The sequence below is a fragment of the Rattus norvegicus genome, chromosome 10 (assembly GCF_021556685.1).
Source record: "Rattus norvegicus strain SHRSP/BbbUtx chromosome 10, alternate assembly SHRSP_T2T, whole genome shotgun sequence".
Classification (NCBI taxonomy): domain Eukaryota; kingdom Metazoa; phylum Chordata; class Mammalia; order Rodentia; family Muridae; genus Rattus; species Rattus norvegicus.
Genome location: NC_141543.1, coordinates 52,905,429 through 52,918,077, shown reverse-complemented (window position 1 = coordinate 52,918,077; position 12,649 = coordinate 52,905,429). Strand labels below are relative to the sequence as shown.

Sequence of the window (12,649 nt, the reverse complement as noted above, 5' to 3'; positions counted from 1 at the left end):
GACGCGTGATGACGTCACGCCGCCTCGCCCCGCCTTCGGCCTGCCGCGCGCAAAGAGTTCGCAGCCCACGGGAAGAGAAGTCGTGCGGCGTGCTATGGCGGTCACGCTCCCGGAGGTCGTGGAGGAGCTCCTGAGCGAGATAGCCGCCGCTGTGCGGGACAGCGCGAGAAGTATGGCCCGCGAACTTTTATTCTTATCCTGTATAGCTCTGTCCCTGAAGCCTGTGCTCGTTAAATCGCTAAACTAGAGGACTTTGAATGACTAGACGTCAGATCCCTGAGTGCGAGCCGGTGTGCGGGAACCCCGGGTACTTGAAGAGAGCCACTGGGTATACCCAAGGAGTGGGCGAGGGCAGGGATGCGGAATGGCAGATGCCTAGACAATTTTGAGTTACTCGGAATCATTATCCACAATCCGTGATGCAAAGCTTAAAAAAAACACTCTTGTTTACTTTGTTTAGTAAACATATTTTACTAAAAACATTCTAGGGATGCAAAACCTTTAAAGAAATCTGCAAGTTGAAAAGTACTTCTTTCCTCTACCTGTAGAGGTCGCCCTATGCCTGTCTCCAACAAAATGACTAAACAAGGATGATCTTTGCTTACCAGCCAGAGTAGGAGGAGCTACCAATGGGGGAAACTAGTAATGAGGATCTACTGCGTAGCTCAGCTAATAGAGGGCTTGTCTAGCATGTATAGAGCTACCGTGGATTCCCCGCCGCCGCCTAAGACTGAGCACATGGCTGTAATCTCCGCACTTGGAAAGTGGAGACAAAAGAAGGGAAAGTTCAAGGTCAACCCTCAGCTACGAAATACTAGGCCAGACTGGGCTACTGGAGACTATCTGAAAAAGGGAGACGGGGATGAGGGGAGAAGGCTTTTGGAGTGTAGACTAGTTAGAAGTACTCTTCCAAAAATAGCCTCTCTAAATGATAGTCAAATTAGAGCTCAAGACTGCTACTGCCCATTCATTGTGCTCTGTGAAAGGGTTGGCGTTACCGCTTTAACAGAACAAGAAAAATAAGCAAACGAATGGTCTCAATTTGGCCTTTTACGTATGTGTAAAAGATTCAGCCAACCAGGTATTCAAACATGTTTTGATTTCTAAAAGTTGTGGGTTGTCAGTCTGTTGTGAGCTCTTGCATGCAGAATTTGACCGCAGATGTTCTGAGATGTTTACAGAACACTTGCTAGAACGGGGCTGTTGGTGGGTTAATACATATGCCAACAACTGAAGGGGACCCCGAGCTCAGAAACAGACTCTTGTGTTTACTTTTTAGTAGGACACTTTTCAATATTGGTTCTGAGTACTCCTTCCTAATCCCTGATCTTCCTTGGTAACCTTGCAGAATATAAGTACAGGTTGCACATATATGGTTTAAACTAGTTGGTACTGAGCTATGTAGGAAGCTTTGATTTCCTTTCCTGGGTTACTTGGTTTCCCTGAATTATAACCATCTTGGCTTACTTAGTTTTCTACATATGTATTTTTACTTGAACTTCAAATTTTTTCACCACTATCATGGGCCTCCACTCAAAATGTTAAGGTAAAAAAAGACATTTTATCAGTTACATTTTCGTAAAGAAATCTGCCTAGAGCCTGCCGACTTGCCTAGTATGGACTCGCTGGTGTCCGGTCGGGCTACTGCTATCTTCCTTCAGTGTTAAAGGCTTGGGAATTCTCTTTTCCCATTTTGGGTCTTGAGTTTAGCATTTCCTACAATTTACTTTCCTCTTGTTTATCCACTTGTGTATTGTTACCTGTCTTAGTTTATGCAGTACGTACTTGAGTAGGTTCCTGACGAAGGCATGAACTGTACTTTTGAGGCTTTGAATGTCTGAAAAAGGTTTTTCTACTCTCACAGTTAAAAGGTATTGTCTCATGTTGGGAAGAACATTTCTTCAGACATCTGAAAACATTGTTCCATAATCATCTAGCATTTTGCATCTAACTCTGGTGCTGAATTTTGTCTGTGGCTTTTTTTCCCCTCTGGGTATTTGAATTGTCCCTAAGTATCCATGGTTGTCCATATTGCCAACGTACAAGTTCCTTTGGCAGGATGGCACGTGATCCAGACTCACCTTCCTTTGTACTCTAACATGCTAGGTAGGTAGAAGACGTCCTGGGTTGCTTAGGGAAAATGAGAGAAGAATGGCATGTTTAGTAGAGACTCAGAATTTTCCAGGGCTGGTAGTACTGGTTTCAGTTTGGTTTTGTTCGGCCTTTTCATAGTCCAGGCTGGCCTTGAGCTCCCTGTGCTCGTGCCTTAGGCTTCCGAGTGTCACAGTTACAGGCACGTACCTGCCTTTCCATTTCTTTTTAAACATTCCATGGGTGTTTTGCCTGCATGTGTATCAGTGTACCATGTGGGTGCAGTGCCCTCCTAGGCCAGAAGATGGCACCAGATCCCCTTGGACTGGAAAGTGAGCCAGCTGTTGGGAGTTGCGGGCAGGGGGAATGAACTGCTGAGCCGTGGCCCCGCCCCTCAGTTCTTATCTCCTCTTAGTTGAGTCCAAAGATGTTGGTCCCACGTGTATGGAGAGCCAGTTATATCTTCTTTATGACCATGATTCTCAAGCTTCTGATAAGATTTTGTTCGAGTTTCATTTTTACTCCTGGATGGATGTATGTCTGCATGTGTCCACGTGTGAGGGAGCCCCAGAGGCCAGAAGAGGCCCTGTGGAGCTTGCAGTACAGAAGTGAAGAGCTACCCAGTATGGGTGCTAGAAACGAAACTCCAGCTGACCGAGAGCGGCCACCTAGCAGGTGCATCATCTCCCCAGCCCCTGGTTTAGTTTTCCACTCTACCATGTGGCTCTATTAACTTACTTCATAGACGTTTGGTTTTTCTTCCTAGTATTCCCGTCATTTGGCTATAGAATGTCCTTTGTTGTCCCTAAGTGATTTGTCTCCTATATTTAACCTTTCTGTCCCTGCCTCAGCTTCTTGGGAACTTCCTTTAACTGTGTCTTTCAGATTTTCTATGTGGTCCGTCTGGAAAGTTACATTCCACTTTTGTGTTTGATCCAGTGTAGTTTAGCTGTTGTTTCCCCTGCCTCTTCATCCTTGGGAACTAACAGTTCTTTAAGTAAGTAAATACTCCTCTTACTGCTGTTTCAGTTGGGAAAGAAGCACACTTGGATATGTAGGTTCTGTGTACATCTTACATGGTGATTTGGAATAGTTGTTATAAGATCTTCATGTTTGCATTCACTGCTCTAACATGATTAACCCTCCTGTTCCCTCCTTACAGTTCCCGACGAGCTTCTCTTATCGTAAGTATGGTTTCTTGTTTGATCTATAACAAAAAAAGCTATACACTTTTAAGAGCCAGATCCTTTCAGTTTATTCCTTGGTTTGTAAAAGTAGAAGAGGGCTGGAGATAAGACTCGCTCCTACTCCAGAGGAACAGAGTCCCATTCAAAAGGCTCATTACCACCTATACCTCAGCTCTGGAGGATCGGGTACAGCTTCTGGCATCTGTGGGCCCTGCAAACACTTGGTGCACAGACCTGCATGTAGCGAACATCTATATACACACACTTTTTTAAAAGTTTAAAATGGGGGGGGGGTCAGGGGCACACTTTTAATTACAGCACTTGGAAGGTAGAAGCATGAGGTCTAGGAGTTCAAGGTCATCCTCAGCTACACAAAAGCCTAATATCCCTCTCTGACCTCCATGGGCACCTGAACACACAGTGCACTTACATATACTCAGACGTATGTACTTACACATAAAACAAATCTTTTTAGAAATAAGTTAATGACTAGAAAATAGGAAAATAATAAAAGAGTGCAAATAACCAAAAAACTTTTGGGGGAAATGATTAATATTACTAATAATCATAAAATACAACTTAAAATATAATTTTGTCTATAAAACTAGCAATCCAGGGAAAAAATGCTAACAGGAATATGAAGAAATGGATAAGTAATACCTCGCTAGAGATGTCAATTGGGAGATAGCGTAGTATCTCGGGCTGCTGTGACCAAGGCAACTTATAAAAGAAAACATTTAATTTCTGACCTTCTTATGAGTCCTTGACCAGCATGGCAGCAAGCAGGCAGACGTTCAAGATGCTAGAGAAGCAGCCGAGAGCTTACATCTGATCCACAAGCACAAGTCAGGGAGAGAGAGGTAACTGGGAGTGGCATTGAGAAACGTTGAAGTTCACCTCCAGTGACACACCTCCTCCAAGAAGGTCATACTTCCTAATCATTCCCAAACAGTTCCCCCAACTGTGGATCAAACATTCAAATACAGGAGCCCATGGGGGCCATTCTCAATTCAAACCACGACATCTGGCAATGGCAATATGGCTTTAAAGCATACCTATTCTTTGAGCTGGATATTCTTACAAGAATGTCACCCAAGGAGGTAACTGTGATGTTCGGAAAGGCTTTACAATGAGCAGATTCACCCAGTACTGAGTAGGGCAACACAACAAATTGGAAATAATCTACTTAAAAGTAGTTTAATGAAAGTAAAAATGATTCATTTTTACAATAGAGCTATTTTTATAGCCATCAAAAGTAATAAAAAAAATTTCATGTGTTTGAGAGATGTTTATAGAAGTCATGAAGGAGACAAAGCCATTTTTAAATTAATTGAAGTTAACCGTGGTTATCTCTGATTAAGAGGCTCTTCAGCAAATCCCTATTTTTGTTCACTAAATCGATCTTTATGTATTGGTGTAAAGAATTCGAAAGCATTCTTCAGTTCTTCCAGTACTGTTGTGTACGAGACTAGATTCTGGGAAAATGAGGCAGTGCACATGTTATACTTCAGACTTTAAAAGCAGTGTCATCTGTGCATGGGCACATATGTACATGTGTGTACATACAGTCACTCCATGAGTAATAAGAAACAAAAACTTTAGCAGGAAAGAAACCAGTAAGTAGTATGAGGTCGTGCTGCGGTTGCAGCCCAGAGGCAGGGTGTGTGCTGAATGAGGAGACCCTGGGCTCACTCTGCAGTGCAAGACAGAGCGAGGGAAGAGGGAGCCCAGACTGAGGAAGGGATGAGTAAATGCTTGCCAGAGAGATAGAAAGGAACGAAGTGTCTGGGAGCTCTTTAATCAAGTATGAAGAAAGCTTTTTTTTTTTTTTTCCGGAGCTGGGGACCGAACCCAGGCCTTGCGCTTGCTAGGCAAGCGCTCTACCACTGAGCTAAATCCAACCCTGAAGAAAGCTTTTTTTAAGCTGTAATAGTATAGTCTTATTTTAAAACAACAGAATTTCTGAAATAAGTGAGCGAGATGTTAATTAACACATATTCTGGGGAGCAAATGAATCCATGGATTTGGTTTCATTGATTGGTTGTTTTTTCCTAATTTTTTGTTTTATGTGTATGGATGTTTTGTTAGCATGTTTGTCTGTGCACCACACGCATGCAGTGCCCACGGAGGCTAGACACAGACATTGGATCTCCTGGAACTGGAGTTACAGACGGTGGGGAGCCGCCACGTGAGTCCTGAGAATCAAACTCTGGTCCTCAAGAAGAGCAACGAGTGCTTGAACCTCGGAGCCATCCTCTCCTACCCAAGCCCGTGGGTTTTGTTAATATTTTTCCCAAATTTAAAGTTTGTTTTCTGTTTTAAGGGTAGGGTTGGCTGGAAAGGTAGCTCAGTTGTAAACTGTTTGTTGTGCAAGCACAGAAGCCTGAGTTCGATCCCAGTGCCATGTACCACTTACAAAAAGCCAGCTCTGGCCTGTGCTCAAAATCTCAGCTCTAGCCTTATGGCAGCTTGCAGGCTGGTTAGCAACCCTGTGTAAAAGAAGTGGATGGCACTCGAGGAGCAGCACACACATGGAGGTGCAGGGCTGAGGATCAGTGGTAGAGTGCTTGCCTACCATGCAGGAGGCCTCAGGTCCAGTCTCCATCACACACACAAAAAGAGGACAGTAAACCTCGTGTCAAGTTCTTGAGGTGACTCCGAATCGGCCCTCCTAATCCAGTGTCTTTATTCCCTAGGCTGAAGTTTGTGTTTGGGTCATCAGCCATCCAAGCCTTGGACCTAGTTGATCGAGAGTCAGTCACTTTAATCTCATCACCCAGCGGGAGGCGTGTTTACCAGGTAGAAGTCTAGAGGTGGGGATAATCAAAACAGAAGCCCTTAGGACATAATCTATTCACAGTCTCTCTAGAAGCCCACGACCAACATGAAGTGTGTACTGAGCTTTGTGACCCAACTTAGTAATGTTAATGTATCATAATTTAAAGGTTTGTATTTATTTTCCATTGACAGAAGCTATATATGACAATACAAAATGACATCTTGATACCATATAGCTTCACGCTGTTGACATATCCAGCTACCTCAAAAAACCTTGTACGCTTCCTTTTCTGTGATAAGAGCACTCCCTTAGAGATTCTCAAGAGTGTGACACATTGTTAGTTACTGTAGCCAGTAACTCTCCCGAGCTTCTGACCCCTCTGGCTATCTCCCCGAGCCCCTCCCTCCACCCCTGAATGCTGGTAGCCACCATCCTGTAAGTTGAACTGTTTTAGATTTCACATACAGGGACATGTAATATTGACATTACTGTGCCAGGCTTGTACGTCACATAGTATCTCCAGGCACTTTAGAAATGAAAGATAAATACGCCTGTTCGATTGGACCAGTAGCACTAAAAGAACTAACAGTGGTGTGGACAGGCTCTTTTCTCAAGTCTGATGGAGCACACCAGCCTTGGCTCTCTTGTTGATCATAGGGTTACATGGCCCCCATACCTTTATTAGCATTTCCATCTTTCTTGTTCATGATCTCCTGTTTACAGGGAAAAGTCAATGTTTCTTGAGGCCATATGATTAGAATAATCTCATGAGCATCGGTCTTTCAAAGCTGTCGTCAAGAACTATTCTTGAGGAGTCAGACTCCTGGGCTCAGGAGGTCCGTACAGACCTCAGTTTGCCCCTTGGCGCTTAGAGTAGCTTTGTGAGGTGATGGCCTCTAACCATACTCTGGATTGTTTCCATGTTACTGGTTACTCTCTCCAGAAGCAAAGCAAAGTATTTCTTTTGCAAGACACTGATACACAAAGGGTAAAGTAACATCACATTTGGCTACCCCACTTGCCAGACTTGAACCTGCGACTAGAAAAATGACTCTATAAACAGTGTGCCAGCGTAAGCACCTGCTCCCAGGTCAGCTGTGTGAGACAGTGGTGAGTGTGCCCACGGTTGAGGGAAGGGCATCTTAGAAAGGACACAGAATTTTCAAATATGTGCTTGGCTCACAATGGTTAAGAAAGACGCATCAGTGGGTAGGAAATCTTCTTATTGTTTAAATTCTAGCTTGTAGTGAACTTGTCAGAGCTGAGACCAAGACAGTGACTCTTATTAAAAGAAGGAACCAGTTCTCATAGTGGATTTATAGATGGACAATCAGTTGGAGCTACTAAGTTTCTTTCTTGTGTTATCTTTTTGTATTTTATATACTTAGAATATCCAAGTCTTAGAACCCTCCAGTCTTCCCCATGTTTCTTCACTGCAGAATTCTGGTGTCAGGGCTGGGGAGAAGGCTCAGCAGTCCTGTGGAGGATCCAGGTTCAGTCCCATTGTGCACAGGGCAGCTCACAACTGCCTGTGACTCTGGGATCTGGCGCCCTCTTCTGGCCTCTGTGGGCACCAGGCACACACGTGTCACACATACACATAGGCAAACACTCTTATATATAAAATAAAAATAATATAAATGCGTTTAAAAGTGTCAGGGTAAAAGAGTTTTTTGGTCACAGCTCCATAACTGTCATAGTACTTGACCAGAGCAGGCAGACTTCTAGCTGCCCCTCACCTATGTGACCTGGCTACCAGCTAAAATGTTAAACGTCTTGTTTAAAACTATTTTAATGATATTTATGAATATGACTTTCTATTTTTTTTTTTAAAAAAAGATGTATTTGGTTTTTTTCTTTTATGTGAGTGCACTGTCACTGTCTTCAGACACACCAGAAGAGGGCATCAGATCCCATCACAGATGGTTGTGAGCCACCATGTGGTTGCTGGGAATAGAACTCAGGACCTCTGAAGAGCAGTCTGTGCTTTTAACTGCTAAGCCATCTCTCCAGCCCTGAATCTGACTTTCGTAATGATTGTCTGTCACGTCCTTTATTATATTGTGTTGCTTTATCATAAAAACGTACCCCAGATACGGGGCTGTCAGCTCTGGTGTGGAATGAGACAGAAACCTCAGCCTCATATCAGTCTTACCGTGTACCGTACAGTAATACAGTAAGAATCGGCCTTGGTTCTTGGTTGTGTACGATGATAAATGCTGAGTCAGACACTGCCTTGGTACCCAGCTCGTAACCATTCCGTGAGTCAATCTTTAATCCGTAGTTCAACCCAATATTTTCACTGTCCTCCGGGTATGAAGTGTAATTATTTAAAGCCATCCCTTTGTTACTGCACATCCTAGGAGGCAGACGTGGGTCCAGTCCTAACGTCCTCACTCAGCAATCCCGGTTCCCAAGCAGCCCTCCTGTAGAACCTAGAAAACATGGCATGCTACAAGTTTAACGTTTCTGTTCAGCTGCTCTCATTCTATGAACTAACATGGCTCATAGGCCCAGTCTGTACCAGCACAAGAACTGTAAACCTCTGTTTTTTAGAAAGATGCAGGAGATTTATAAATGTAGCCCCCTGCCGGGCAGTAGCCTAGGGGCCTACAGTCCTTAGAAGGTTGTACCTGTGAAACGGGGCCATCTTATAAGTTCCTCATAGTCACTGCAGACTTCCTACTGGTGAGAGTCCTGTGAATCCAGTCCTGGTCTTGAGTGTGTTCTTTCCTGTTTCTTTTTTTAAAATCTCAGTTAAGGAGGGGGAATGAGAGGGGGCACATTCCAGGCCATGCTATGATGTGGGGAAGAACTCGGAGCAGTTCCTGTAAGAGAGGGTCCTTCTTCCACTGAATTAATTACCCTTAAGGTCAATTTCCAGTTCTCAACATGTCTAGCTCAGATTTTTGCCTGATTATTGGGTTCATTAGTAGTCAACTAGATAAGGAAGAAGCACATCAGAGCATTTCCTGTCTTTTAGAGTATCTACCGCCCCAGGCATTTGACCAGTTTACTTTGAATCTCAGACAGCCTTGGAAAGGGTAAGGCATGGGAACCTCTAGAGTTTATCCCTGTCTCTAAATCACCAGGCTTTGATTCAACATAATCCAGGAGGAAGCATTGTGACAAATCCAGGACCTGTAGACCCCTGGAGGCTTTGCTTGCTTAAGGCTAAATCTAGAGAGAAAAGACAGGGGAGTCAAGTAAAGGAAGAACTTTAAAGGTCTCTCTCGGTAGTCTGGAGAGACGGTGCTTACCCACATCGCCACTGTGTGCTGGTGAGTTGGCTTCACTCTGATTAAGTGGGAAGCGGTCAGCACTAATGTCCACCGCACTGTTGAGACTCACTAGGGAAATTGTATTGATGGTCAGTGGTGTGTGTGTCATGTTCTTAACACAGCAAGCCTTGGGATAGGAATGTGTAAGAGGTGGTTTTTAATACCTGCTATCAATTAGGTCTCTACCACTATGGTGACTATCTGGCAGACATCACTGTAAAGAAGAGTAGGTTCATATTGGCTAACAGTTTCAGAGGTCTCCAACCATGGTCACCGGGCCCTGTTGTATTGGCCTATGGTAGCTCCGTACATTACAGTAGGAACAGGAGGCTGAGAAACTCTCTTCACCCCACACTGAGGAAGCAAAGGCAGGACAAGAAGAGGTTAGAATCCCAGTGTCTCCTGGAAAGGCATCCCCCAGCAACTTAACTCCCTCGAACTGTATCCTACCTCCTAAAGGTCGGCCCTTCCCTGCATGTGCCAGGACATAGCAACCAAGCTTCACACGTGCCTTTGGGGACATTCAGAATCCAACAGGAAATGCTGGGCTGCTGGGTGGAAGGAGTGGTTTCTCCGCAAACTGGTCCATTCACATCAGACAAACCTTTGTTCCTGGTACTCCGAGTGTCACCAAGGGTGTTTGCTGTACTGAGCCTCTCACCAACAGCCAAGTCCCTGTCCTTCCAGTGCTGGATGAATAGGCAGGTGTGAACTCGCCTGGTTCTGAGACCTCTGTCCTGAGCAGCTGGGCCAGCCCCTTCCCAAGGCTCTGTCTATCCTCCCACGCCAGTGCATCCCGAGCTTCTCACACCCTTCTGCTTTCTTCATCTGAGGGCTGCCCTGCCTCTGCCTCCCCACGCCCTTGATCCATTTCATAATCTCCGGGATTGTAACAGGTCACAGCAGCTTTAGAAATGTCTAATGCCATGGGTCGAGGGGCCCACGATAAAATGTGCACAAGGCTTTCCTGCCTTCCATTTTAGCTCTGCAGGCTGAGACCTGTGCATCACATGGAACAAAGTCACCATGCGGAAGGCTGAAATAGACTCTTCTACTCTCCAAAGTCCTGGGAAGCTGAGGAGATGAGTTTGCACACTTCAGAGAGCCAACTTGTGTCTCCTTTCGTATAAACCCACTGCAGATCCTCCGTGATGTCCGTAGGCGACTCTGACACACTGAATGGATTGTCGGGAAGTTGTACCAGGAGCAAACTAACGCTGTCCTGTTCCTCCCAGGTGCTAGGGAGTTCTGGCACAACGTACACGTGTCTGGCTTCCTGCCACTACTGCTCGTGCCCAGCATTCTCCTTCTCAGTGTTAAGGAAGAGTGACAGCCTGCTGGTAAGAGTGGCCTCTCTCTCTCACCACTGCACACAAGTTGGGAGAGAAGAGGCTAGCCTCATTTCAGACTTTAAGAGACATATTTTTGGGAGGTGGGAGCTTACTCAGAATGGGCATTTCCCTCAATGGTGGAAGAAATTGTGGTTTATTGCCTTTGTCTTAGTCACCTCCTGGACTCCTAAAACACAGTGTCATTTTTGGTATCACTCTCCTGCTTTTTTATTTAAAAGGTCACAGATGAGGTAGTGGGGGCAGTGAGGTAATCTTGGGAATGAGTGCTGGGGAAGGAGACGGCCCAGCAAAGAGAACTAAATAAAAGGTGCACCCACCCCACACCCTCTCCTAAGGACAGCCTGGCCTCACCCTCACCCCACGTGCAGCAGGAACGCTCCACCCAGGCTTTGTGAGCCCATCAGACTCCAGAGCATCAAGTAAGGACAGCACCCATCTGCACATCCCTAGTTCAAAGGGAAAGAAACGCATCCTCCTCCTCTCCTGAGAGCAGGTGGTTAGTCTTAGTCTTGCCAGAGTAGAGAACAACAAAGTCTCCCTCGTTCCTACTTTTTGTATACTAGTAGCAACTTAAAATCTTAGGAGTTTGGTGCCAACTTGAGCATCTGTATTCATTCATACACACACACATACATGCATGCATACATACACACACATACATGCCACTAACCACTACTAAGGTACATTTCACCTGTAGAATGACAGGATTGTACTGTGGTCCTCTCAGGATCAATGTTGTGTTCTCTAACATAGGTCTGACAGGGTCATCTCCCCACATGTGTGTATATGTGAGAATTTCCCCTACTCCTCCTTCACCCCAGAAGGTAGCCAGGCTTCCAGTGAAGTCGTGGTTCTGCACATTCATTACAGTGAAGGTTGAAGCTGCTGGGTAGCTATTAGAGTCGCATGAGCTCACTGGGGAGGAACACTGAGCCAGTACAGTGCCTCAAGGACCGTCAGCCATTGCTGTAACCACACTCCGAAGGCCAGGATGAAACCATGGCAGTTTCCCTCTCCTCCTCACATGTGATGGTGAGGTCTTGGGTAGACTGGCCAAACATGATCCTGCTTGTCCCTAACAGGTCTGTATCTCGTGTTTCAGTGTAAGCATCTTCTGGCAATTTATCTTAGTCAGCTTCTGAGGAACTGCCAGCAGCTCAGTGTGTCTGACAAGCAACTGACAGACCTGTTATTGATGGAGAGGACACAAGAAGCATAAAAGATGTGGCTGGAACATGGACTTCCAAGACAGAAGCCTAGCAGGAAATATTTCACATCTTCAACGCACAAGGTGGAGGAATGGGATGCACTTCCAGACTTGTGACTGTCACTTTGCCCTCACAGGCTGCAGAGGGTGTGTGCGGTTAAGAGCCCTCTATGATCTTAATATCAACCAGCCTCTGAGCCCCACAGGTAGAAATCTCCCTGAGTAGAATTAAATAGTGTTGACTCAAATAAAGCCTGAGCCATGTTGTGCCTGCAAGTGGATCAGTTATTGAAGCGCTAGTGATGTTTAGAGGTGGGACGGAAGGCCAGCCTGAGGAAGAGCACGGTTACATGGGAAGCGTGTTCAGCAGGACAGGACCAAAGCACACAGAAAGCTAAGGGCAGCAAGAATGAGAAGAGGGTTCGTCTGTGCTGCTGTGGGCGTTGCTGACGGGGCTGTACTGGGAGACGGTGTGGAGGACTTGCTTTGTGAGCACTTCTAGGCTGTACAGCAGGAGAAAGAACATTCTAAAGCCCTGGAAGGAAACCAGATCCTTCTAGGACTCTCACAAGACACACTGGGTACCACGAGTGGTGTTGAAGAGATAAGATAGGCCCAGGAGAACAAAGGGTCCGTGATAGCTATGAAAACCCAGGAACAGGACCTGAGAGGAAACGCCCAACACCCAGCAGATCCCAGAGGGTCAGTAGCTTCCGGCTGCTCTGAACATTCATCCTTCTAGGAACTGAGGT

General features: G+C 45.5%; 1 protein-coding gene across 4 annotated transcripts; it reads left to right on the top strand.

Annotated features, from left to right (window-relative positions):
* Positions 1 to 31: 31 nt before the first annotated feature.
* On the top strand, positions 32 to 12,173 carry Zswim7 (zinc finger, SWIM-type containing 7). 4 transcript variants are annotated; one of them, XR_015630350.1, is made up of 5 exons: positions 32 to 170; positions 3,254 to 3,275; positions 5,975 to 6,077; positions 10,480 to 10,678; positions 11,793 to 12,173. XR_015630350.1 is itself a non-coding variant. In NM_001163492.1 (5 exons), the coding sequence occupies exons 1-5, from the start codon at positions 95 to 97 to the stop codon at positions 11,907 to 11,909; spliced, it is 423 nt and encodes a 140-aa protein (NP_001156964.1). In that variant the 5' UTR covers positions 80 to 94; the 3' UTR covers positions 11,910 to 12,173. The 4 variants fall into 4 exon arrangements, 2 of the variants coding, with proteins under 2 accessions (NP_001156964.1, XP_087426516.1); XR_015630349.1 differs by having other exon boundaries at positions 10,322 to 10,678; NM_001163492.1 differs by having other exon boundaries at positions 80 to 170; positions 10,574 to 10,678.
* The last annotated feature ends 476 nt before the right edge of the window (positions 12,174 to 12,649 follow it).

Excerpts from the sequence above, each read along its gene's own strand:
- Zswim7 (NM_001163492.1), top strand. The coding sequence starts at position 95 with ATGGCGGTCACGCTCCCGGAGGTCGTGGAGGAGCTCCTGAGCGAGATA. Across the intron at positions 3,276-5,974 it reads CCCGACGAGCTTCTCTTATC|GCTGAAGTTTGTGTTTGGGT; the intron begins GTAAGTATGGTT and ends TTTATTCCCTAG. Across the intron at positions 10,679-11,792 it reads GGAAGAGTGACAGCCTGCTG|TGTAAGCATCTTCTGGCAAT; the intron begins GTAAGAGTGGCC and ends CTCGTGTTTCAG.